The sequence below is a fragment of the Dermacentor andersoni genome, chromosome 1 (assembly GCF_023375885.2).
Source record: "Dermacentor andersoni chromosome 1, qqDerAnde1_hic_scaffold, whole genome shotgun sequence".
NCBI lineage: Eukaryota > Metazoa > Arthropoda > Arachnida > Ixodida > Ixodidae > Dermacentor > Dermacentor andersoni.
In genome coordinates, this window is record NC_092814.1 from 280,098,423 (window position 1) to 280,124,882 (window position 26,460).

Here is a 26,460-nt window from a genome sequence, read left to right on the forward strand (position 1 = left end):
TATATTCTTCTGCACACGTAGCTCTTGCAGCCGCAGAAAGAAGTGCAAAAGGAAAGAAAGGCGTGCGCAGAAAGAAGGAAGCGACGTGCCTTGGTTGCTGGGCAACACATGTCTGGGCCAGTGACTATCTGGGCGGAGCATGTGCTGGCAAAACCTGATACACCACTGCCTCCGCAAAGGAAAAGGGATGGGGAAGGGGCAACGAAAAAAAAAAAGGTCCTTCGCTGTGTTTTTCTCCTCCGCCGTCTCAGGCTTTCTGAACTCATGCAACACGGTGCCCGCTTTCTGTGCCTTGTTGTGTGCTAGCCTACAGTTCCAGCTGCCGTGAAGGATACACAAGAATCTAAGAATCACCAGATATTTAAATATTAATTCGTAGTACTGATTCATTGTTAACATGACACGGAAACTGAATAACGATCATTATTCTGAAAAGTTTATTATTCTGAAGTTCATACTACTGAAATCGTATTTTTGCTTTGAAACCATAAGCAGTTAGCAAAGGATTTCTGAAAAGTTTGTTAATCTGAAAAAAGTTTGTTATTGTGGTATTCACAGTAATGAGGTTTCACTGTATACTTAATGTATCCTCCATGTGACCACCCGACATGGTAGCGCTGTGGCTATGGTGTTTCCACAGAGGAACGCTCATGCATATACTTAGACTTAGCAGCAATTTAAGGAACCCCAACGTGGTCAAAATTAATCCGAAGTCCTCCACTACGGCATGCCTAATAATGATCATTTAAAAAAAAAATATTATGGGGTTTTACGTGCCAAAACCACTTTCTGATTATGAGGCACGCCGTAGTGGAGGACTCAGGAAATTTTGACCACCTGGGGTTCTTTAACGTGCACCTAAATCTAAGTACACGGGTGTTTTCGCATTTCGCCCCCATCGCAATGCGGCCGCCGCGGCCGGGATTCGATCCCGCGACCTCGTGCTCAGCAGCCCAACACCATAGCCACTGAGAAACCACGGCGGGTAATAATTATCTTGTGAAGGTCAGTACTACAGCACAAGATTTTGTCACTTTGTTTTGCCCAATAATTTTGCCCTTCTATCAGACACTGTAGATCACATTTTGATGCAATGCCGCTAAAGCAGTGTATGCATTTACACACTTCAGTGACCACCTAGTTTCCTGAGAATGGTATCAGACGTCGTTCATGATATGCTTAATGTGCTGGACAGCAAGAAAATTTGAATCCTTGTGGCCAACGAAGCGGGCGAGCAAATGCGCAGCACGTGCTGGACAGACAAACAGTATTGCAGAGCAGACACAGTAGCTGAAGGTGAAATGCTGCAGTTCCTCGTCAAAGACAGGCCGACAAATCATTATGAGTGTGCTACGACAACAGAACAGCAATGATGAGAAACCAATGCCATGCATCTACGTGTACACACTGATGACTAGCAGACGACGCCAGGAGCAATCCACCCTAAATGTGGTGAATACGATGACTCTGCTTGATTTCGCAGGGAATAGTGTCCTGGATCATTCCGTACGTACTGTTCTACAAACTTGCAGAGTTCAATAACTTGAGCAGAGCAGGTTGGCTGACAGTGTCAAGTAGCTTTCACGTAGAGGGCGCACGCGCCGCGGGGCTGCGGAGTCCCCCCACTGATGTCACATGTGAGAGGGTGTCACTTAAGGCGTTTGGGGCTAATATTTAAATCACCCTTGAGGCCTTAATTTTGTTTACATATATATAAATAGTTCTGGCGATTTTTTTGCACAGCTGTGCTGCTTATTTACATCTGTTTTTAGAAGGTTACCCACTTGTTGGCCTTATTTCATCTGGTCTCCCTGCACAAACCTAGTTGCATGTTCCATCTGCTCCACAATGATTTTCCTTACTTCTTATACTATGTAGTCACCTCTTTGTACATTCACTTTTGTTTTGTTTTTGTCGTATATCTTGCTTCCTAAATTCTCTCCAGACTAAACACACTTCAACTGCAGTATAAGATAACATGTCAACGTCAAATAAGAATTGGAATTTTTTTCTGTCCTGTCACTCTTACGTCTAGCTTTGTGTGCAAAAGAGTGAAGACAAACCCCTCCTATCACTCTACTTTGCACAAATGTTAACGAAATGAGAAACCCTAAAGAGAACAGCTCTGATTACCACTTAAGGCTGTTGATGCCTGAGAGTCAGCACAGTATGATGATTGTTTGTTATCGCTATGATTGATTTCCTCTACTGTCCAACAGCTTCCTTGGAATGGCAAAAAGAGAGCTGAGCATGGCCACTCACCTGGCAAAGGATGGCCATGCAAGAAGACAGAGGCTGGACCACAAGAGCCACCTGTGGGCCCCCTATGTCCCCCACGCATGCAGAGGCCCCTTCCATTGGCACCCGGGGCACGGAGACCACACCAGCCACACCGTGGATCACGCAGGCAATGGGCTGCCTGGCCATGAACATAGCACGGCACCCCGCACGCTTCCACAGACCCACCGAGAACCTGTCCACATGCCCCTCCTTCACACCGCAGGCCCACGTAGCTGGGAGTCATGCACTGCACGCAACCAAAATGAACATTCAAAATGCATGAGTATTTTGCCCTCCTGGGGGACAGACTGCATGTACAAAATTCTATAGATATAAATAGTGCACTGGATATTCTTTTAGCAGCACTGTTCAATCCTGTGCTGAACGAATATTGAAAGGAACATCATTGAGACAAAGGTAAGGTGACCCTTCATTATACATTTATAGCATACTTAATAAGAAACTAAAGTTGACTGGGTTATGCAGAAGGTCTCCGATTTCATCCCCAGCACTGCAAAGCTTTAAGAAATAAGAATGACAGCTCTTGCCATTCAGAATTCTGCAGCGAGTGAGCTTTTGCTTTACCTGCAACTATAAACTCTTGACAAAGAGCATCCATTACTACAAACAGCATCCATGACTAACACAGAATGCAGTGAAACAACCACCTGTTATCCTTCTCTTAAAAAAAAAAAATTGCTCAGGACAAAATATGTGTATATCCATGTACCTTTGGCTTTTGTCTGAGAATACAGCTTAACCTCTATTGCATAAGCATGAAGCCATTGATTTAAACACACTAGAAAATGTCTCCTCAGCCATGGTGGCATTTTGCTCCTGTCATATGAACAACTGCCCATGCCCAGGTGAAGTTTTGCATTTTTGCATGGCCACATCGATTGACAAAGGCTTGACATCTTCTCGTAGTGGCCTTCCTATGCAGCAAGGTATCTCTCCCTTGTGTGAATACCCCCTTCCTAGATATGCCATAGGTTGCCTCCTAACATACACAGGTAGTGGAAAGTGTAAGGTGCGGGCCCCATTTGCCATGCTTTCCCAAATCCGGTCCATTAGGCACTCATTTAATGTGGCTGTCAGACAATTGCCAGAAACTAAAATGACAGCTACATGCTACGAAGCTAATGGTTATAAACCTAAAAGTACATAAAACACACACATACAAAATAAGGACGAATGGAAGTGGGAAACAACACGGAAAGTGCTGACTTCGAACTTATTTTATTATTAGCAGAAAGAACACTTGTGTAGGAAGTGTGCTATGAAAAAAAAAAACTAAAAACAGAAGCAAGACTGTCACCAAATCACACTAAAGAGAACCACCAAATCTTTTATGTCATGATAGAGGCATGCATGATGTTCAAATAATCTTGTTAACGTTGAGGACAACTGATGGCACACTTACACTCATATTGCCATATTTTATTTATTTATTTATTTATTTATTTATTTATTTATACATACTGCAGCCTCAATGAGGCTATTGCAGGAGTAGGATGAACAACAAACATACAAACATTTATAAACAAGCTTGCGTGAATTGTTTCAGTGGTAGTGAACGGATGTTGCCCATAATGAATTCCAGACTTCAATTGTTGATGGAAAAAAAAACTGTATTTAAAGGAATCAGTACGGGCAAAAAAGGTTGAGATATTTAGAGGATAGTGACTCCTCGTACATGAGGGTTTGGAAAAAGTCAAATAGCTATCTAGAGAGAATAGGTGAGGAGAATTGATTAACGTGTGAAGGAATTTTAGGCATTCAAGTTTGCGGCGCTCTGCAAGAGGAGTGAGGCCAAGTAGGGGAAGAGAGTTAGACGGCGAAAATCCCTTGTCATATCTCCTACAAACAAAATGCAGTGCCTTCTTTTTTTGCACTGATTCTAGTTTTTTGACATCACAGTGTTTGTGTGGATTCCATACAACGCAGCCATATTCGAGGATGGGGCGAACAAGGATTTTATATGTAAGAAGTTTAGTTTCTTGAGGAGCAAGATGCAAAATACAATGTAAGTAACCTAGTGTTTTAAGGGCCTTGTTACAAGCGACATCAATGTGCTTTGACCATGACAAATCAAGTGTTAGTAGGATACCTAAATATTTGAATTCGAAGACCCTATTTAAAGTAATATTGTTAAAGGCATAGGGACAGAAGGAAGGACATGAGCGTCATGTAAAGGGCATGGAGACAGTTTTGGAAAAGTTGATATTCATTTGCCATGCTTTGGACCAATTACCGAAGTCAGCTATATAATTGTTAAGGACAACATGATCAGACGGAGATTTAATCGTATGACATAAAATGCAATCATCTGCAAAAAGGTGTATTTTAACTGTGGTGTGTATGGGGAGATCATTAATATAAAGCCAGAATAAAAGAGGATCCAGTACAGAGCCTTGGGGAGCCCCTGATGAAACAGGCATTAAGGGTGAGTTAGTAGAGTTGAAACACACATATTGTGAACACTGGGAAAGAAAGTCCTATATCCAGCCAACCAAAGATGCATATTTTAGTATAGCAAACAGCTTGCGCATAATTTTAGGGTGTGAGACAGTGTCGAAGGCCTTTGCAAAGTCTATAAAAATAGCATCAATCTGGTCACCTATGTCTAAAGAGCTGCTGATGTCATGAACGAATTCTGTCAGTTGTGTTATAGTGCTAAGGTCACGTCTAAAACCATGCTGGAAAGTGCATAAAATTTTGTTAGTTTCAAGAAATTCCACATTATGTTTAAGGATAATGTGTTCAAGTAATTTACATGAGTGTTCTGTTAAAGGGCCTCCACCAGGTCTGGCCATATTGAGCTGACAAGCGTAGAGTATACACTGCGCAATAACGATCGTGTCTGCAAAGTATTACATCGCTAGGCGCCGCGGAAAGATCTGAAATTTCAAATCGAATGCTGGTTTTTCTTCTCCTCGTGGCCGCCGCGCTCCAAGCTGGAGGATGACATACTCGCGTCCATACGCCTACGTACTCAGGTTCGCAGTGTGATGTCCCTCGTCGTGACACGTGACTTCGAGAATTATTCAAGGCACTATCTGTTATTTGTGTGATTTGTTGCTTGAATTAACGAATTGAAGTTTAGAGAAAGAATAAAACATACAAATGGAATGTCTGTGTGCTTTTTGTTTGACTTCGCACCGAAGCAAGAGAGATTTACTTCCACATCGTCTGCTTGTTCCCACGGTTGTGCAGTCACGTGCGCAGGTACTAAAACTATGCCATTTTCCACCATGCTCCAGCGCGTGATCAAGCTCTGCAATCCGCTTATTCTGCCTCAGTATTCGTGTAGCACTGAATTATGCCGCTAGTCATGTTTCCTTGTGCACAGCGCGCAAAATCGTGCACTGTGCGATTGAGGCAACAGCTTGTGCGCGACGCCATCAGTGGAAGTGTGTAACGCCAAAGAAAAAAAAAAAAAAAAAAAAAGAGGCAGGGCCTGTGACGTATGCGTCACGCGATCCATGAGGTCTGGTATGGTAGAAAGCAGGGAAGGAATTTCGCTTGCGGAGGCTAGACGGGGCGAGTGGAGAGAGCGTTTTGCTTGGCAGTGGAGCCCACCTGCTGAAATCATGGGTTCGCAGCACTGAAATATTTCAATCTTGGCTATTAATGAGCTGATCTGAAAAATTTTTTTCAGCGGAACGCTCCCTAGAGTACACGTAACAACTTCCAGCATATAACGAAAATTTGCTATGGGGCCTGCTAAGGGACCCTTTAATGAGATTGGCCTATAAGTTAGATAAAATTGCATTTTACTCGACTTAAATAAGGGCAGAATTGAAGCAAGTTTCCGCGAGGAAGGAAGGGTGGCGGTTGAGAGAGATTTTCTAAAGATAATTGTTAGATATCCGCTGCACCAAAGAGAGTATCGAACAAGAAAAACAGTCAGGATACCGTCAGGACCACACAACTTCTTGGTGTCCAAGTTTAGGATTAAGTTAAGTACACCCTCAGGAGACAGTGATATATCGTCGATTGGAGGGTATGGTTCGGAATAAAAAAACAGGGGTTACAGAGTTATCAGTCGTAAAGACAGAGTGGAAGTAGGTGTTAAAAGAAGAAGCTATTGTCTGTGAACCAAAAACTGCAACATTGTTAATTATTAACGTGTCCGAGGATGACCCAGATGGTAGGATAGCTTTCCAAAATTTATGGGGATTAGCCATCATTAAATTCAGCAAGGTTACCTTGTAATAAAATTCTTTCGCGGCAACCATTTTAGAACAGAGTTCTTTTTTAGTGCTATGGAATTGCATAAGTTTAGTTGAGTCACCAGAGCGTTTCAATCAACATAATCTGGCCACACGACGTGATAAATACGAAAGGTCACTAGTCATCCAAGGAATTTCAGTGTTTGTTTCAGTTAATTTCATTGTTCTTAAAGGAATAAAAAGGTTGATACACTTACTGACAAGATTTTCGAAGAAACTTGTCAAGGTATTGGTATATCACACCATCTCAGCTACCTCAATTATATTTCCTTTGTTAGTAATATTTTCTCCATTTCTACCAATAGCTATGCAGCCAACAAAATTCAATTTGCCGCCACACTCTTTGCAATGTATTGCCAGATGCCCTTCTCATTACTGTCATGTTAACACAGGAGGTCATTTATGTAATGTCCACACCCAACACAGTATTTGTAGCACAAGAAGATCTTGTACAAGAGACAATGGGCTCTGCACATTATGACTTTCCCTGTCTAGTTTGGCTCATACTAGCTTAAATGTTCCCCTTACAAAGACTGAGAACGTACTTCAGCCAGGGCAGAGCTCCAGCGGCACTCGTGCCAGCCACCTTCACCTCCTGCACTGGCAAGGCACTCGGTGCAAGATGTGTGCTGGCTGCAGCGCTTGGGGCAGGGCCGTGGAGGATTTGACTCCACCGGGAAACTCGACGCATCCTTCAATGTTCTCCCCACACAGGTCCAGTCAAAGATTGGACGAACATTAACTGTGTGACCAAGTTCACCTGCACAAAAGCCCAGCAGCACAATTTTTTATCAGCGGCTGTACAACAATTCACAGAGAGATACACCCTTCATGACAGTTCTGAAACGTGCATGAATTTAGAATATTTCTGGATATGTCAAGCATTGCCACCAGACACAAAGGCTAAACTTTTTGGTACAGAAGCAGCAAGATTAAACCTATCTGAGAATGTTCGAAACAAAATTGCATGCCATCAATGCAGTTAACTTAAGTATGCTGAACATGAAGAAGATTGCAGAACACATCAGTATTCACTACCACATGCCTTTATAAAGATTTCTGAAAACTCCTAAAGACAGTGTAAAAGAGATTACTGAAGTTTCCTTCTTTTTTATTTGGCCACAGACTTAAGGCTACACTTCATAAGAAATAATCCCATTACTACTATTATTATTACTATTAATACCTCTTTTATTTATCAATGGAATGAGTCTTTACATTAACATATGCGTGTAATACACCATATAACAGGACTTATGAGATAGGTGTAAAATTGCAATTTTAGTAGAAAAATACATTACACTTCTTACTTTAAAGGACAGTGTAGGGGAAAATATGTGTTTTGAATGATATCCTCTTGGAAAGCAAACGGTAAACTTTACACAACATGCTGCAACTGCCAAATTGCTAGACAATGCCCAAGGCTGCAAGATATGCTAGTATTTTGGGTAGCTTTTTCCCCCAAACCTTTTGAGCACCTTATGACATTGCTACATGAAGCCACCACATCATTTAGCCACAGATTTCAAGGACAAAAACCTTGAAACTGATGCCAGTCCCAAGGACCACTAGTAAATTAACATGCTTTGGGCATTGGCTGGTACCAGTTCCATAGTCGGAGCATGTTTCACAATGTTAGTGACTCAAGAGTTAATTCATTTTAATTAATTAATAAGCTTACCAGCCATTATTTCACACTTTCTGACTTCCAATACCACAAATCATGAAAAATATTGCCCCTTTACCTCTAACCTATATAGGATTATCTGGCAGTTCTTGAAGCCCCTGGAATAAGCTAGTGTGAGCTCAAGCATATTTTGAAGACATCGTCAGATATTTACTGATGTATTAAATACAGTACAAAGTTATGATCGGCACATTGTCGAGCTGCTCCACTAAATTAAATAGCCCTTTTTTAAATGATGCGTGTGCACATCATGTGTGCGCTTTGATGTCATGCTTGAAACTACTTCCTTGGTTCACATAAATTTGCCAACATGCCATGCACCATTTATGTTTGTTCTCTTGAAACACTTCAGCATGAACTTTTGCAGCTCTAGTACAAGATTAGAAAGCAGCAGAAACATGCCCATGATGTGCCTATCGCTGAGCTCGGTGGAAATCAATTGTGACAGTTGGGATAGAAATGCCAAGGATGATTATGCTTTAATAAAACTGTACAATGAAATGGGTCATTTGTTATGTGGTCTGTGGCGACAAAATGAAGTTCAATGAAAAGAAACAACACTGCTACCATTCTATATGAAAATTTTGATGGGATAATTTTACCCTAACACTCAAAAAAGAAAGAGGACGAAAAAATGCAAAGTAGTCATTTTCAATACAACATGCAATGCTAATAACTGTGCCCACAATTTCAAACAAAAGGGTCAAAAAAGCAATTGCCATATTTTCCCCAGTACAGGCTTCATTCGTAAATTGAAGAGGTGAAAAGTGCCATTCCCTATGAAGAAAGCAATCAATGAAGTATGTGATCCAACCCATTTTTATTCTTCTGTGAATTTCCTTCTCATGGTCCAGGTTCCCTGTGATTAGTTGACCTAGGTAAACGTACTCCTTCACAGACTCTAGAGGCTGACTTGCGATCCTGAACTCTTGTTCCCTTACCTGGTTATTTATCATTATCTTTGCCTTCTGCATATTAGTCTTCAACCCCACTCTTACACTCTCCCTGTTAAGGTCCTCAATCGTTTGTTGTAACTCGTCCGCAGTGTTGCTGAATAGAACAATGTCATCAGCAAACCGAACGTTGCTGAGGTATTCGCCGTCGATCCTTACTCCTAAACCTCCCCAGTTTAATAGTTTGAATACTTCTTACAAGCACGCAGTGAATAGCATTGGATAGATTGCGTCTCCTTGTCTGACCCCTTTCTTTATAGGTATCTTCCTACTTTTCTTGCGTAGAATTAAGGTCTCTTTCTAGATATTTTCCAGGGTATTTACGTAAGCAGTCTGTACTCCTTGATTATGCAATGCCTCTATGACTGCTGGTATCTCTACTGAATCAAATCCTTTTTCGTAATCTATGAAAGCCATATAGAGAGGCTTATTGAAATCTGCGGATTTCTCGATAACCTCATTAATGACATGGATGTGATCCATTATCAAGTATCTCTTCCTGAAGCCAGCCTGTTCCCTTGGTTGACTAAAGTCCAGTGTTGGCCTTATTCTATTGGAGATTATTTTGGTAAATATTTTACATAATACTGGGAGTAAGCTAATGGGCCTATACTTTTTCAGTTCTTTAATGTCTCCCTTTTTGTGGATTAGTATAATGTTTGCATTCTTTCAGTTTTCTGGGATCCTTGCAGTCGATAGACACTTCGTATAGAGAGCTGCCAGTTTTTCTAGCATTATGTTTCCTCCATATTTGATTAAATCGACTGTTATTCCATCTTCTCCTGACACTTTTCCCTGTTTCATGTCGTGCAAGGCCCTTCTGACCTCATCTTTAGTTATAGGAGGAGTTTCTGCATCCAGTTCATTATTGTTTCGAATAGAGTACTCCCGAGTCCTCTGGGTACTGTACAGGTTAGTATACAATTCTTCCGATGCTTTTATTATACCTTTGAGATTGCTGATGATATTACCCTGCTTATCTTTCAGTGCATACATCTTGGTCTGTTCTATGCCAAGTTTCCTTCTCACTGATTTCAGGCTGCGTCCATTTTTTACGGCTTCTTCAGTCTTTCTCACTTTATAATTTCGAATATCACTTATTTTCGCCTTGTTGATAAGTTTTGACAGTTTCGCAAATTCTATCTGATCTCTTGAGTTTGACACTTTCATTCTTTGTCGTTTCTTTATTAGGTCCTTTGTTACTTGGGAGAGCTTGCCTACTGGTTGCCTTTGTGCCTTGCCTCCCACTTCAATTGCTGCCTCTGAAGCCAGCCTCCTTACAGTTTCATTTATTACCTCTATGTCATCATCATCATCTCTCTGTTCTAAGGCCGCATATTTGTTTGCAAGTACCAGCCTAAATTTGTCTGCTTTTACCCTTCTAGTAGTAACACATAGATACCCAAGAAAGTGTTTGGGGAAATCGCGCTGCGGTAGCTCAATTGGTTAGAGCATCGCATGCGTAATGTGAAGATGCGGGATCATTCCCCACTTGCGGCAAGTTGTTTTTTCATCCACTTTCACTGCCATTAATTTATAATTTCTTTAATTCCATTAGTAAATACAAGTAATTTACCCTATGTTTTCCTTGGTGTCTTTGTTTATTGTCTTCTCATGATATGATGGATAACTGAGCAAGTGGAATTAATTAAATCATGGAAAGCAAAGAGAAGGATAAACACACCGATGTGCACCAGTGAATCACAGTGATAGCGGAGGCTAGCGCTGGCAAATGTGTGCAATTGCACAACAATATGACAGTGCCTAGGCTACCCGTTCCAATCTGAATTCACTCTTGCTATTTGCTCTCAGTTATGACAGCAAGAAATAAATGGTAAAATTGGCCATCACGTAGCCTCTCACGCCGAGGACAAAGTATTGTGACGTATTGTCATTATTTTTCAAATCAACTATTTGCTTTAAAGCTGTTACGCCTAAGACGCCAACGAGCTACATAAGTGTTTTTATTTCTACATATTCGATGGGGCCACAGCATTTAGCACTGGTCATGCATTGGCCACATAGAAAAGCCCAATTCTCCTCTGCATCGTTAATTCACTGATCCGGTGAAGCATGATACGTAATGATGGCATGCTAAAACACTGAGCATGTGGCATGTTACCTCAGTTCTGTAGTAGGTCCACAACAACGCTGTAGGCATAATGTATCATCTATCACAGCAAAGTATCGTGCAAAGCTAAAATGCTAAACTCTCATGGTACACGACATTACGATGTCTAGTGATGCATCGGACTATAATCTATAGGCTATGTTTTTCTGAAAGGCAGCCTATGGGAGTGAGACATGTCATTTAAAAGGGACACTAAAGGCAAATGCTAAGTCTACGTGGACTGTTTAAATATCATTCCAGAAACCTCACAGCACTTGTTTTGTGCCAAGAAAAAACTTTGTTTATGAGTAAATAGCATCTGAAAGGTCCTAATACCTTTATCGCAATTAAAATCTCCCACCACACAACCAGGGAGTGGTGACATTGCATATGCCATCACTACCCTTTGCTGCCCTTGGTGAGTAAAATGGCGCCTGACAGACAGCGGTACGGTTTTTTGTACACAATGCAAATGCGCGGCCATAGAGAAATCGAGTCAAGACAAAGCATTAGATTCGCCACTGTAGCTGCGTTTGGTCAAGTGGCATGGACCGTTCGGGAATCCCATGACATCACATGGACGTGAAATTCTCTGCTACTTGCAGTTTGCGCGAGTTTCACGAGCCAGGAAAACCCGTGCAGCACTATGCAATAACGAAACTACTGAAACTCGAAGCGTGGACGAAAACGAAACCTTTTGACCGCCCACATCATTGTCAATGAGTTCTTTTTTTTCTAAAAATTAAACAGAACGGGACAATTAGCATTTTCTTTTGTCTTATAATGCAATACAATGATGTTTTTATAACGAGTGGTTAAGTACTACAGTAAAATTCCGAGCAAGTGCCCCCTCTATGGTGAAAGATAATCAATCCAATTAAGCTTGCGAGGGGGCCCTTGCTCGGTTGTGGACCGAAATTCAAGCGCTGTCTGCCCCGGATCCGGTGGCCAGCGAGCTAAGCCTACACCGTGTTCCAGCGATCGCAGACTCGCCTAGCTTGCTCGTTTGCTTCCATCGGTGTCGATAAAATCAAATGTATTGCAATTTAAGCTCAATATAATTGTGAACACGTGCTGACCAACATAGGTGCTTTATTACGAGCTGCATGTGATCGTGTCACAAGCGCCACCAGTCTCTGATCCGATGGCCCAGCAGGCTAAGTCTGCCGGCTCCTAGTCATCGGCGGCTGTCAATGAAGCCGATACTGCGAACATGACCTTGCGCAAACATGTTGACGATACTAGCATCATCGCGTTTACATTGACATCTTTTGTTTAAAACGAGAGATCTGTGCAAATACGTCTGTTTTCACTTTATTTGTGACGTCATTCCGAGCGTCCATGCAGGGGCACCAGTTCTGGGCGGAGCTACGCGCTGCTCATTCGTACCATGTGCCCTGAATTGTCGCATGCGGCAAGTCGGACTCCGACTTCACACATTTTACCAAAATGGCAGCTGACGAAGGCTATGGCATGAGTATGGCTATGCAACTACCCGGCTACGGTGAACTATCGGGCAGCTTCAGCAGAAGTGCGGCGAAACACTAAATTTCTTTCTCACTAAATTGTGTCATTTTACGTAATTTAATATGCAATTTCGTAAAAAGCTGACAAAAAGCAAGCGAAGCGGTCTGGTGAAAATGCACGAAGCAGTAAACAGGGTGAAGAAAGGGAGGGGGCGCTTGCCCGGTAGTTGGTGCCAATTGCAAATCACTCGGAAGTGGAGGTAGGGAGAGGGGGGGGGGGAGCACTTGCATGGGTAGGGGTGCTTGCTCAGAATTTTACGGTAGTGACAGAATTTAAATGAGGAATGCCTTCGTCATCGGGCAAGTACTTGAATGTCCCGAGGGAGTCTAATCGTGTACTGCATTTACTAAATTTCTCGATTACTAAAGCTCTGTTCGCAATAATATTGATGCCTTAGAGACTCGAGCACTAATCTATAACTTTAGCTTAACTTAATATTTGCCTTTACTGTCCCTTGGGACAGTAAAGTAACCGTTGGGCAGTTTTTGGGAGTGCAAATTAACAGGCATTTTTCCGTATTGAAATACATGCAACTCTGCCAGGACTAACTGCGCAGTTTGAATTATTTGTCAATTTCAATAAGGATAACTCAAATTAGTACAGGGATTTCACTGTACTTCCTTAGCATTAACCCCATCCTCCCCCTCTAGTGTTCTTAAAAAAGGTGCCCAACAGCTTTCATAAAACTGGTTTCAATAAAAAATTAAATTGTGGAGTTTAACACCCTAAAACTGCACAATGGGTTATAGAGATGCTACAGTGAAGGGCTCTGGATCAATTTTAACTAACTGGGGCTCTTTAAAGTGCACCCAAAGTGCGCAACACAAGCGTTTTGTCATTCTGCTCCTATTAGAATGAGGCCGCCATGGCTGAGAGATTGAACTTGCAAATTCATGCTCAGCAACACAATGCCATAGCCACTAAACCATTGTGGCAGGTCTGGTTTCAATAAAGTACAATATTTAAATTTCAATGAATACATGTTGACACAAGTGCTTAGATTTATCGGGGACCAGTAAAGAACATGAAACATGAAACATAAAAAGCTTCTGCCTTGGACTTTCTAGTGCTTACCAAAAACCTGTAACACAAAACAGCCTTAGTATAGGCCTAGCCAAGTAAAAGCGACTAGTATTTGATAAATACTGCTGAAGTTTTTTGTGACACAAGCACTTCAAACGGCTTTGAATGTCATCAGACACAAACATAACTGATGTGTTGCTACAATGTTCCTCCAAGGTGATGCACAGCCCACTTGAAGCTTTTGCAAATGCATTTAAAATGCATACATATGGCCCCATTTCATACATCTATAACACCACAAGAAAAACAAACCTACACAAAATAAATACGCAGGTTGAATCAGCAAAACGAGTATAACTGCACAAAGTACTGATGTACTAAGAAATCAAATTTGTGTGTCCGTAACATCACATTCTAGTTTAATAACCAGTGCAAAATTTAAATAATTCTCATGGGCACACTAACAGCTAACAGCTATGGAGGCAGTTGAACTGAAGATGAGATATGCAAAATTTCAAGGTAATGGGGTAATTAGTATAGCTGTAACTGCTAAAGTGGGCTAATTCAAGACCGAGTGAAGTGTGGTAGCTTGCAGTGGCAGCAGTCATTATCAGCCTTCTCACAAATACAGCTCTTTGCCGTCTCATATGTCTGTCAATTAAGTGTCCTCACGCTGTCCTCATCTTCGTAGCTGTGCCACGGTATTCAGCATGCCGCCATCATCATCATACACCAATCTTCCTTGTTGTCTGTGTCATGCAATTGTTGTTATTGTCACTATGTTGTCAGCTTTGTGCTGTTAACTGCTTTGCGCAGTAAAATACACAAAGAAATCTGTGTCTGTTTGAAATTTGTCGCATGAAACCTAATTTAAGAAGAACCACAAGCCATTTTTTTGACACTGGGTGGCCAAGTCAACAATGTTTGTTTGGTCTACTGGCTCTACTGCAGACCTCACAGAGTTGCGTGCACTTTCTGCTATAGGTGTGTTGGGATTTCACGGAATAAGCATGAAGATGTCAGATATGCAGTTATTGGGCCTTTGACTAAAAATGGTAATGTGCTCACAGGTCCCATCACAGAGTGCATACTAAGGTCGTACATTTTTGCATGTGAATACAGCCAAACGTAGGTCGGTATGGTATAAGGCGGGATGAAAAGTGCCTCTTCCTGAAGATGAAACTGAAGATGAAACTAACAAAACTGAGCTCAGCTACATAACTGTCACTTTCTGCTGAAACTGGTCTGGACGTGAGCCTGTGGTTGTTGCACTCAAAGTTTCAAAGCAGTTACAGGCACAATCGATGCAATTTTGTGGTTTGGGGGCAGCTAGGTGCAGCAAGTCCTGAATGTAGCCCTTTGGCACAATTGGCATGACTGTCCTGCCACTGATAATCTGCTGCAATGTATTATACAGTCGAACCCATTTATAACAATATTCAGGTGCAAAGAAAATTCCATTGTTATAACCAATAATTGTTATAACTGAGTCACAAAAAAAAAAAAAGAAACAGAGGATAAACACTGAAACGTTTGAATTAGAGAGAAACAAGTACGGTCAAACTCACTTAAAGTATTACCGGTTTTGACAATATTCGGATTTACGAATAAGCAGCCCTGGTGAAATTTTGTGTGTGCTCTATGGTAAAATAAATTGCTTACTGCAATGTTCCCATGCCGCATTATTGGCTATAATTAAATCTGGCTACCAGGTGTCTCTGTCAAAACAAAAGGAAAGGGAAATCCTTGAAAAAAAAATTAAAAAAAAAAACTTGAGTAGTTGCACCAACTTGTGTTTTGCGAACGCAGCACGTGGGCATGCCTTTGCTGCATCGCCAGCCTCGTGCACCACTCTCCTGTCTCCCTTCCACCACTGTGACATCACCACTCTGACGTCTGACGTCATGAATCAACTGCGCTGCCAGCCCAGTTGATTCATGTTTCGAAGGGGTGGAAGAAAGATGGGAGAGAGAGGCACAAGGCTGGCGATGTGGCGAAGACGTGCCGGACTGGGTACGTGAAACACAGGCAGGTGCAGCATGCAGGTGGGTGCAGTGGATCGCGATTTTTCTGTATTTTTTTTTCTTTTTGAGGATTTCGTTTTTCTTTTCCTTTCAACAGACGCACCTGGTAGCCATATATAATTGTTATAGCCAATAATCCTATCTCCTAAAATGTCAAAGCCTATGACATCTGCCCACAAGCAAATGGCAGTGAACAAATAGTAGCAGGTGTACTCACTTGAACGGACCACTTGTCGAGTCCACATGCAGGACCCGAGGTCTCTGCACTTCTCACACTCTGAGGCAAGGCAAGAACGCAGTGGACACTGAGCAGGGTCTGAAACAAGTGGGTGTCTGGGCCCATCACAGCCAATGGGCTTCTCACATGATGACTCCCCTGCCCTGAAGCAGCGGCCTTTACGGCAACCTGTGCACCATTGGCATGTCTGTGAAAGACGAATAGAGGAAAGAGATGTACACAAAAAAGACGCATTTGCTCATTAGGCACTCATCAATATACTGAGAGATAAGTTTGAAGATGGTTGTCACATTCCAGACTAGTTTTGACGACAAGCTGTATGCACCACAATGGACCATTACACTCAGTGCCACCTAGTGCTCGAGGTGCGAACCACTTACATCCATTATTTCAAACTGGATAGAAAGTGTGCCACAGTACTCAGAAGTGGCTTTTATTCTTCCATGAATGTTAGCTTCCATGGCTTCCTTTGCTTTGCAGCCATCATGACCAAAGTGAATTCTTGGAACAAGAGCAGGCCTCTCCATGCAGTTCCATTGCAACTGTGTCATTGCACATGAGAGCGGAAGATAGTTTGTATTAAGTAGTAATGGTAATTTAGTTTATTTCATTGAAGAAAAACAGGGAAGGGAAAGGAAATGCAATGGGCATCATAACTACCTTACTTTTCAATGGACACCTGAAATGTCCTGTGGCTAAGGAAAAGATAAATTATAATAGAAACGAAAACATGCACTACCAATTGAAAAGAGCAATGCATTTAATTGGGCTACACCAGAAAGGCAAACATGTAAAATTGGTTTATTTGTGAGGGTAAGAAAGGAAAAAAAAAGTGCAACTTCCTACAGCTTGATTTGTCAACACCCAGACTGGGCTCAAATAGCCCAGAAAAGTGGATAGAGACATCAAAGGTTGCACTCACGTGCTGTACACTGGGATGTACTGGCCATGAGGCCACACAATCCTCGCAGTTGTTGTACTGGTAACAGGTGCGGTTCCCAAGCCAATCTGCATCACAGACTTTGCCTTGAGCCACCTCCAATGTTCCTCCTCGATGATGAATGCAGCTGTTTAGATAAATGTTCAAAGCAGTTGGTTGAGAACACTACTGTAGAGTTCTGCAGTTGGTTTGCTTAATCAAAGACACAACTAAGTGCATGCCTACTGCGAAGAACAAATACAGTACTTCTGGGTGGGAGTCTTCCAGCCAACAATGACTAATGTTTTTGCTGTGTACCCATTTGGTATAACAAACATTCTTATATTATACCACATAAGTCCTTATCGAGCCGTGACACTGCTTGCTTCACTTTTGCTTAATGATGAAATTTAAGCAGTCATGTCTCCCTTGAAAGTCTGCTAAGGACGTGACAAATGGACTCTTTGGCAGTTCAGTTTCAGCTTTCAGGTGAAATTGGCTGGAATACATTATGCAGCAGAAATGAGCAGCATCAGCCTAATGCGTGTTTGGTACTGAATATAAATAAAATGGGTAAGGGGCTTCAAGTCTTTAATTGGGATCAATTGTCCAACTTTTCTGGCTAAAAGGTTAAGTGGCTTAATATTCATAATCACTAGTCTAATTACTGCCTCCAGTCACATTTGAGTGCACACCACTGCACTAAAAGCAACCTTGAAAAAATTGCTTAATTATTGTGTCTACCATATTTACAAGAAGATTCGAATGCATTTTTTTAAGCACCCTGTATTTACATACATCAACGACATCGTACGCATATTGCTATCACAAGACATTATTTTGTATGCTGGTGACACAAATGTATTTCTCTGGGGTGGCTTTTGATGCTCAGTCGCAGGTTAATACTTGGTAGCAGAATTTATGTCCATGGCTCATAGCAAATACTAGGCTGAATTTTTATTTTTCATGTTAAGAAAATAAAGTATTTTACATTTTGTCGACATAATAAGGCACTTGAAAACGAAACCGCTATTGCTTTCGAGGGACAACCTACTGACTGTGCTACTTATTTAATTTGCACTTAAGCAACTTGTTACTGATATGGTCAAAAAAGCAGCTTAATATGCAACAGTCTGTCCACACCTTCATTATCGCCTTCTTACGGGGAAACCATAGCAACTAACCTAGACCACATGCGTATATTAAGAAAGAGCTCTGTGATTGGTTGAACGGGTGTCATATCACTCTCATTTAGCACATGTTTTTAGAAAGCATGAATTACTAATAATTAATAATGTCATAAATAAAAATCAGCAAGGGCAATTTATCACCAAATCAAATCTAATCCATATGATTCTTTTTCAGTATATCCCTGAGGAATACCAGCCATAATTTGCTGACATAACAATCACAGAAAAGACAGACTTCATACTAACTACGGCACACAAAATTAGCTATTGAAATTTCACATTTCCTAAGCCAATATCCTTAGCAATCAATTTGTTTGATGAAACCATTTATAGTGTTATAGTAAAGTTTACAAGAAGAACAATAAGCAGAAGATGTAAATCTATTTATTATCAAGCCAAAGCTAACTTCACATCATGTTTATTGCTGGTTCTGTCATATATGTGTTGCTTTTGTTGCACAATTTTCTTTTCTTTTGGTTCTTTTGTTTTTTTTTTGCAATTCAAAGTTGTGTATAGTTAGTGTTAACAACTTTTTTTCGAACGTGTCGCTATACCGAGACAAAGAAGTCAATTTTTGCTAAAGTCACTAAATTTGTTGCTAAGACTATCAAGAGAATTGTATATAATGTAGACATTTTTGGAACACTACAATATGGGTTAACATGGTGTAACACATCTTCCGAAACATTTCACATTTGTCTACTGTCCATGCAGGTGAGGAACGAACAGTGAATAATTACCAGAAGGGTGTAGAGAACATTTACGTTACTCATGTATTAAAAAGGATGCATGATAACAGTTGAAATCCTATGTTTACCTTTAGATTTTAAGATAAAAAAATCCAGCATGGTTCAAAGCAATGCGGGTCACCTGACTTTCCTAGCATGAGGATGCACGTGGTACACATTATGCCTGCAAATTTTCTCATTTTCAGCGCTTGTGAAAGAATTATGTGACACAACCTTGATCACATTGTTAACATGATAATGACAATTATGTAACCTCTATACAGGTTAAGTATTATGTTGCCACCCACTGGTTCCTCTGAAAGCTCTGCACAGTATTGGTTTGCCAGAAATCCGTGAGAAATTGAGGCGGTGCCTTCAGATTTGCATGAATGAGTGCAGCTGCTCCGATATATATGCACTTCTACATTGATGTGCCATATTATTCACCTGCTGCATTCTAACTCTGTCCATAAAATTGATTGCATCACGTTTTCTAAATTATTTGCTGCTATACTAGCAAATATCGACCAATGAAACATATTTATGATATCTTCGACTAGTTGCCTCCATCCTCGGACTCGAGTTAGACAGATACAGCTTTTCTTAAACTCAATTCAGTGTGATTCACTCTCGGAGGAGGAAATGACAAGCGAAACCATGTTACTACAGAAAAAGTCAGATTTCACCTAACCAAAACTCACGACGCTGCTAGAAAAGATGGCCATGCGCTGGAGAAAACAAGCGTTTGTTGAGACGCCAGCATGCAGTGGAATAGGTTACGATGGACTGTAGCCAACAGCAGCAATGCTGCGTTGTGATGACGTGGTGGAAAACGCTCTCAATCTCAACGACTGCTGTGACAATGAGGCTCAGAGGACATGAGAGCGCTCAATGTGGGAGAAGAGCGATTGAAAAGAACCGGCCGGAGCGAATTGAGCACTCTCTTTCGACCAGTTCAAGACAATGCTGCTCGCAAGAGTGGTCTGGAGCACTCCGAAATGACCAGCCGAAAATGACAAGTGAAACTGCAGCACCCACAGTGCTAAGACCTATTCCAATGAGTCTTATAAAGGATGAAAAAAAAAGAGTGCATGAGCACCATGTGAAGCCTGTTTACCTCGGCACACTTGACTTCAGTGTATGGCTTCTGTGGGTGCAGATCATAGTTGCTTCATTATGATCACGAGGCCCGCGCATCATAGAGTCAATTTCTGCCACCCTTTATTGCGATAGAATTATATGGACACTCCAGGCGAATTTCCACCACCGTTGTCGTGATGTTCTGAATAAAGTCCAAGTGTGATAAGACCATGGCCACACGCCCTATGCTGTAGGTGCGAGGGGAAGCATGCAAGGGTAAGCCGAGGAGGATGGTGGCTTGGTGTGACTGCGTCTTCTTGTGTGCACAAAGGAGGAAGGCGGGGAGGGTTCCCACCATCTTCTCACACGCGCAAGGGGAGAAGGGGAGTGGGGAGATGTGTGTGCGCTAGAAGGTGTGGAGAAGGGGGCAGGTTAGTGCGCATCTCTTTTACTCCAGCCCCAAGACCCAATGTGGTTACCCTTCTTTCTTAACAATTATTACATTAATGGAAAACGCGATTTTTCAGCACCAACGTCTAGCATATCACCAAAGTGCGATCGTATGATACGTTTTATGGCTGCCAAATCCCATGTAAACAAGAAGTGGTGCAAGGCACATACGACTGCGAGCAGTAGACGCCCACAATGGCAGCTTCCCTGCAGTACTTGCCTACCTGTGTCATGTGAAAATGCTGCCACGCACTCGGTTTCCTATTCTGGTACCAGCAAATCTTCTTGTGAGTCGTCGCATGTCGCCATTCACAGCTATCGCTGCCAATCCTTTGTATTAAGCACCTTCATCTATCTGTTGGAAGTGTACTCCATGCTTTTAACAGGCGATAACCCAAACGTGCCGTTGTTCCCTGCTGCAGGCAATGCGAAGTGAGTGTCATGTTTCGCTCTAGCGGAACCATGGCATCATATTCCAGCGTTGATCACCAGCTTGATTTCATTTCGTTTTCCTGTGCCCGTCTTGAAACAATGCGCATCTCGGGTCGCTCGGGCTCCAGAGGCCCCATGAGCTCAATGCGTGTCAGCTTCTTGTGCCACATTGATACTGACGAATTGGGCACGTTAATTTTCCCACCAGAGTGCATGTCCGAAGAAGCTGCTGAACCAGGCCAAATTCAAAAAGTGCAAATGTAAGCTTGCAGCCGCAAAGACAACAATGCATGTCACAGGCCACTCGGGCCCCACCAGATCAGCGCGCATCGGCGTCTCGTGCCATATCAGTTTGTGCAATCGTTCGCGCAACACTTTGCATTGCATAGGTGTCAACTACAGTTGAGTCTGCAGAATTTTTTAGTGACCGTATCGTACATTTCCTAGATTAGTATGTTTTTTTCCGCTCATCTTGTTCCAAAACGTATGAACGAAGTGCTACTGTAGCTGTCTAATAATTTGCTATCGCAATCAATATTTCACCTTTCGGACGAAATTGCAAAATTTTTGTAGCTTTGGAATAATAAAGTGCATTCTAGAGGATAATTTTCGAAGCAAATTTGTTAACATTGTTGCGGCTGAAATGTTGGCAATTGTGCTGTCACATTGATAAAAAAGGTAGCTGATGGCTAAATAGAAGAAATGCTCGCTAAATCTAGTGACAATATTTCTAAAACGACAACACTGTGTATACTGTTACTTAATTTCTATTATGCTGTTTATGTATGTATCTATTTGCATATAAATTGAACCACAATCCCGTCGGACTTCAATATAACGAAGTTGTACTTCCAGCAAAAACCTTTGTTAAACCTCAAACTTCATTAATTCAAGGTTTTAAAGCTTCAGCCTTAAAAACGACTTCACAAATTCCCAGAGCATTCCTGGTGCATAAGTACCTTGTTAGTAAACACTTACAAACGACTTGCAAGAAGGTCGAACCATAATAGCGCGGTTATGAGCGCCAGTGTATGTGATGCAGATTGTGCCAAGCGCAGTGCATCGACGTGGCTCATGGCGTCTGAGATTTGTGTTGTGCGGTGCTGTAGATCTTGGTTGCCATAACTTGCCACGCTTAGTGCCGGCAGCCGGCGCTCACAGATTAAAAACAAAAGTGCAAGACAATATGGATATCCATCCTGAACCAAAAAAAAAAGGAAACGAAAGAAAAGTCACAGTTTCTTCAGAAAGACGGAGCATTGATGGCGACAGCAAGGAGACAGCTACATGAAGTAAGGTTCGTAGTTTTATCGGTGTCACGTGTGCTCAGACAAACATCAACAACAGGTCTCACTCGATGACCATGAACTTGCAGTCACAATGCGAGCGAGCGCATCACACCGTCTCTTGGAAACTTGAGATTATATGACCGCCATCACTAGATGCACAGGAACAACAAAATGCACAGGGCACCAACCATTTCAGCTCGTTTTTTGGCCCCCGCCCCCCATCTGCCCGACCCCACCCAGCACATACTTGATCACGTTACCGTGTGTTCACTCCTTCCCCATCCCCTTTGCACAGAAGGAATCATCAGCCCTCGTGCTTCTTCAAGCTCTCTGAGCTGCCACGCACACCAACAGCAGTTGTTTACCAATGCGACAAATGTAGCAGCGGTATTTCCTCCCCATCACGTCCTGGCATGTGCGCTTTGATAGTGGCTCGACTGCTCAAACTTTTCAAGCAAAACGACGCTTGAAATAACTTTTGTCTCAACCGACATTTTTATAGTCTTTTGCTAGATTTACTAGACATATACGCTCCAAGTGCATGCTTGAAATGGCTGAAAACTTTGTCAAACCAAAACCGTGTCATGAAATTACTTCGTTAAATTGCGTAAAATAAATAGTTTACGAGCAACTAAGATATGGGAATGAAAATATTTTGTTACATTGTGAATTTCGTTAAATTGAGGTTCGTCATATCGAGGTTTGACTGTATAACGAAGATTGATTAATGATTTACTGCATATAACAAAGTAAATATAAAATTTGATTGGTCATGCTTTATTTCAATGCAGTATCCCCCTGCTATAATGAAATAGAAGATGTGGCATCCAACATGGTATTGGTTATTGCGAAGTAAATTTTTGTTTGCATGAGACAAAACGTCAAACGCGAGAGCAGACACATGGGCTAGACTGATGGTTATAGCAGCAAAGTACGGATCCACATGCAGTCCCCTTCTTGTCGAAAAAGTCTGTCTGCAGTGTGTACGTTTTGGCTAGCAACTTGGCTTGGTTGGACCACAGTCGAAAAATTGACCGTGCCAATTTGTTGATCCCGCAGGATAACACCATTTGCACAGTTGCGTATTCACAGCGGTGCAGAGTGTATGCATGTAATTAATTGTTGTTCCCTTGCATCGTATTGACACGGCAAAAGGTCGACAGGGTCACCAAAATCTGCCGGAGACCCTTTGCTGGCCTGTCGGTGGCATTCTGCTTGCATTCCTTTTGCATAGACCTGATCTCGATTCTGTTTCTTTTTGAAATATTTGCGTGTATGCTTATAATGAATATCGGATATAACGAAGGCATTTTCTTGCTTGATGCAACTTCGTTATAAGGAGGTTCAACTGTAATGGGGTCAATTCACGCCAACTATCCAAACCGTGGCGCTTGAGCAATATCCATTACTTTCAAAAAATTTCTGAAGTACATGTATATAAGCATTATTTTCACATTATTTTTACGAAACATTTTAAGCATAAAACATTTTTAGGTACATGAGGGCCACTGAACTTCATAAAATGGTGGAAATCCAGGGGTGAAAAAATAGTTTTTCAAAAATCAACCGTTTTGCGCATTCTTTCAAGCTTTGCATTCTCGTATAGACTCAAAACAGTTTCACAAAATACTTTTATGTTTTTCAATCTTTGGTAACCGAAGTGAAAATGCACAAGTATAGCATTTTTGCGAAAATTTTCACACAATACAGTCACGGAAGAAAACCTAGAATAATTTTCATAGAAGTGTCCCTAAAACTTAATATATTGTAAAATTATATTTTTGCCTATTTCCTACGTTTCCTACGCACAGGCTCAGAAATAAAAGCCTGAATTTGGCAAAACACGCTATCTTGGCCTGTTTTAGTTGTTGGTAACCCACTAATGTGGTCCATAAAAAAATCAATGGAAAAGCGGATATAATTGATAAGCATAACTTTCACCACGGAAATTTTAATTAAAGCAATTTTCGTCTTCACCGAAAAAAAGTTTTGCATTTGAGTCCTACCACTACAATATTTTGGATCACACTTCGATTTCACCTGGGAGCACGTTGGTGGGAAACACAAGCCAAGTGAATTTGCTGCGTAAGAAAAGGTGGTGTATCCACAGCATACAGTTTTAATATTGTTAATCACGACGCGTAATGCGAAGGCTGTGGGTTCGACGTCCGCCGGCGACTAGTTTTTTAGTGCAGGACACTACAGCTATTTCACTGGGTGAACACACAAGCATCACCGCACCCAGTGGTTGTCTGTTACTGACAAACAGACAACACTTCCAGCCAAATTTCTGTCATGTGCTTTGCTGTAATTTCAGACTGATAAGAACATGACACAGCCTCCGTTTACACATTTCAAGCTCAGGTACTGAAAATACACAAGCAAGATCTTCCATCCATTAAGCGCATTTAATATTTCAGAGACGGGGGCAGCTTTGTAATATAAGAACAAGAAAAACTTTGTTAACCTCTGTCACCACAAAACAAATTTCAACATCTCGGCGTAGAGGAACTTCTTCGCCACATGCCATGGGAAGAGTGCTCGTGACGATGTCGGCGGAACTGTAAAGCGTCCAGCAGCAAAAGCCAGACTGCGAAGTCCATACAATGAGCAGATACTCACACTGCATTAACTCGTCACAGGGGCTTGACATAATATTAAAGTTATTAGTACCGTCTGGGTGCTGAGAAGTACTGTTGAGAAAAAGGGCAGAGCTCTCTGCTAGGTTTCTGAAAGCCATCCCTGTGAAACGAACGCGTCAGTATCACCACTTCAAACTGACATCGAGCCGCACGCTTCTTGTCGTAATGACATCCTGCACCTCACTTCAATAGAGGAAGTTCACGTTTGCAAAATGTAGTGACAAACTGAAGAAAAACAGATTGAAAACAAGCTGCGGATGAGGCCATACAATAACAGTAGTCTGAGAAAATGGTTCATTCAGGCGTGACATCTCCAAGGCCCTGTGCTGCATGTCGAAACAAAAACTTTGTCAACTACTGTCTATCTGGCCCCAAGTAGCTGGAAGAATAGTAGAGACATATATCATGGAACTATAAAATATGCTCAATAAAGCTGCCTATCAACAATATTCACCAAATGTATTCATTGTTTTTCACTGGTTTCATGGTGACTGAATGCGTGTTGTGCAAGTGGTACTCCCAGTTCACGCTTATGAAAGCAATTTGTGGCCTGCTCTGTCACTCTATGTGTAGGCAGCCGCATATGTATACTTCCCATTGCGGAATTGCAGAATATTGGTAGACCTTAAGCAAGCGTGCCTTCAGGATTTAAATCCTTACAAACTCCTGGTGATCACCGATTTTATTTCGCACCGCACACACCAACATCTGCATCACCCTGGTTTGTATTTCTCGCAAATAAGCTATGAGGTGAAGTTGATTCACAAACCAAAATATTGCAATGATGGGACTTGTGAAGATCAAAATAACTTTTCTCAATGAAAACGCAAATTACTTCAATTAAAATTTCCTTGGGGAAAGTTATTATGCTTCTCAGTTATATCCGTTTTTCAGTGTATTTTTTAATGGACCACCTTAGTGTGTTACCAATGTCTAAACCAAGGTCAAAATACCATTCTTGCCTAATTCAGGCTTATATTTTGGAGCCTGTATGCAGCAGAGAGGCAAAAATAAAATCGTAGAAGATAGTATATTTCAGGGACAGTTCTACAAAAATACTTCCAGGTTTTCTTCAGTGACTGTGTTTTAAGAAAAATTTTACCGAGACACTATAATTTGCTGACTTTTAACGCAGTGTTAGGGGTTGAAAAAATCAAAGTACGTAGTTTGTGAAACTGCTTTATAATGAAATTAACCCTTTGAGGGTCAATGACGTAAATATACGGCGCCACGAACGAAATCCAAAATGGTTGATGCTGTATATTTACGACGCTGTCAGTACGTTTAAAAAAGCGCATCTATTTCCTAACTTTTTCTTTTCTGTCATGTGCTGCCGCTATGTGGGAATACAGGGAATTTTTTTCGCGCGCTCCGTCTCTCGGTTTTCGTTGCATGGTTTGTTTTAGCGCTAGTTCGCTAAAGCGCGTCTATATACTACCACTCGCACATTGGCGGGTGGCGGTCTGGGTTTTGTTCTGCAGGCGGTTTCGGCTTCTTGCGCTTGCGAAACTGATGGCTATCTCGTTACTAATCTCTCAAAGGGCGACCGTTTGTTTCTCGCTCGTCTAGTGCTCACGGGGGTGCGCATAGGAAGGATGATGTCGTGCACACATTTCCGTTGCTTTCTTCTTTTTTTTTTTGAGACTCGCGAAA

The 26,460-nt window shown here is 41.7% G+C and overlaps 1 protein-coding gene across 1 annotated transcript in view; it reads right to left on the minus strand.

Moving 5' to 3' along the window:
• The window catches only part of Megf8 (multiple EGF like domains 8), a 221,282-nt gene that overhangs the window by 55,072 nt on the left and 139,750 nt on the right, over positions 1–26,460 (minus strand). Inside the window, exons 24-27 of the mRNA XM_050196139.2 lie at positions 17,000–17,144; positions 16,057–16,264; positions 7,061–7,275; positions 2,263–2,527 (exon numbers count right to left, since the gene is read on the minus strand). Coding sequence (XP_050052096.1) covers positions 2,263–2,527; positions 7,061–7,275; positions 16,057–16,264; positions 17,000–17,144 — 833 coding nt within the window. The remainder of the gene's footprint in view (positions 1–2,262; positions 2,528–7,060; positions 7,276–16,056; positions 16,265–16,999; positions 17,145–26,460) is intronic.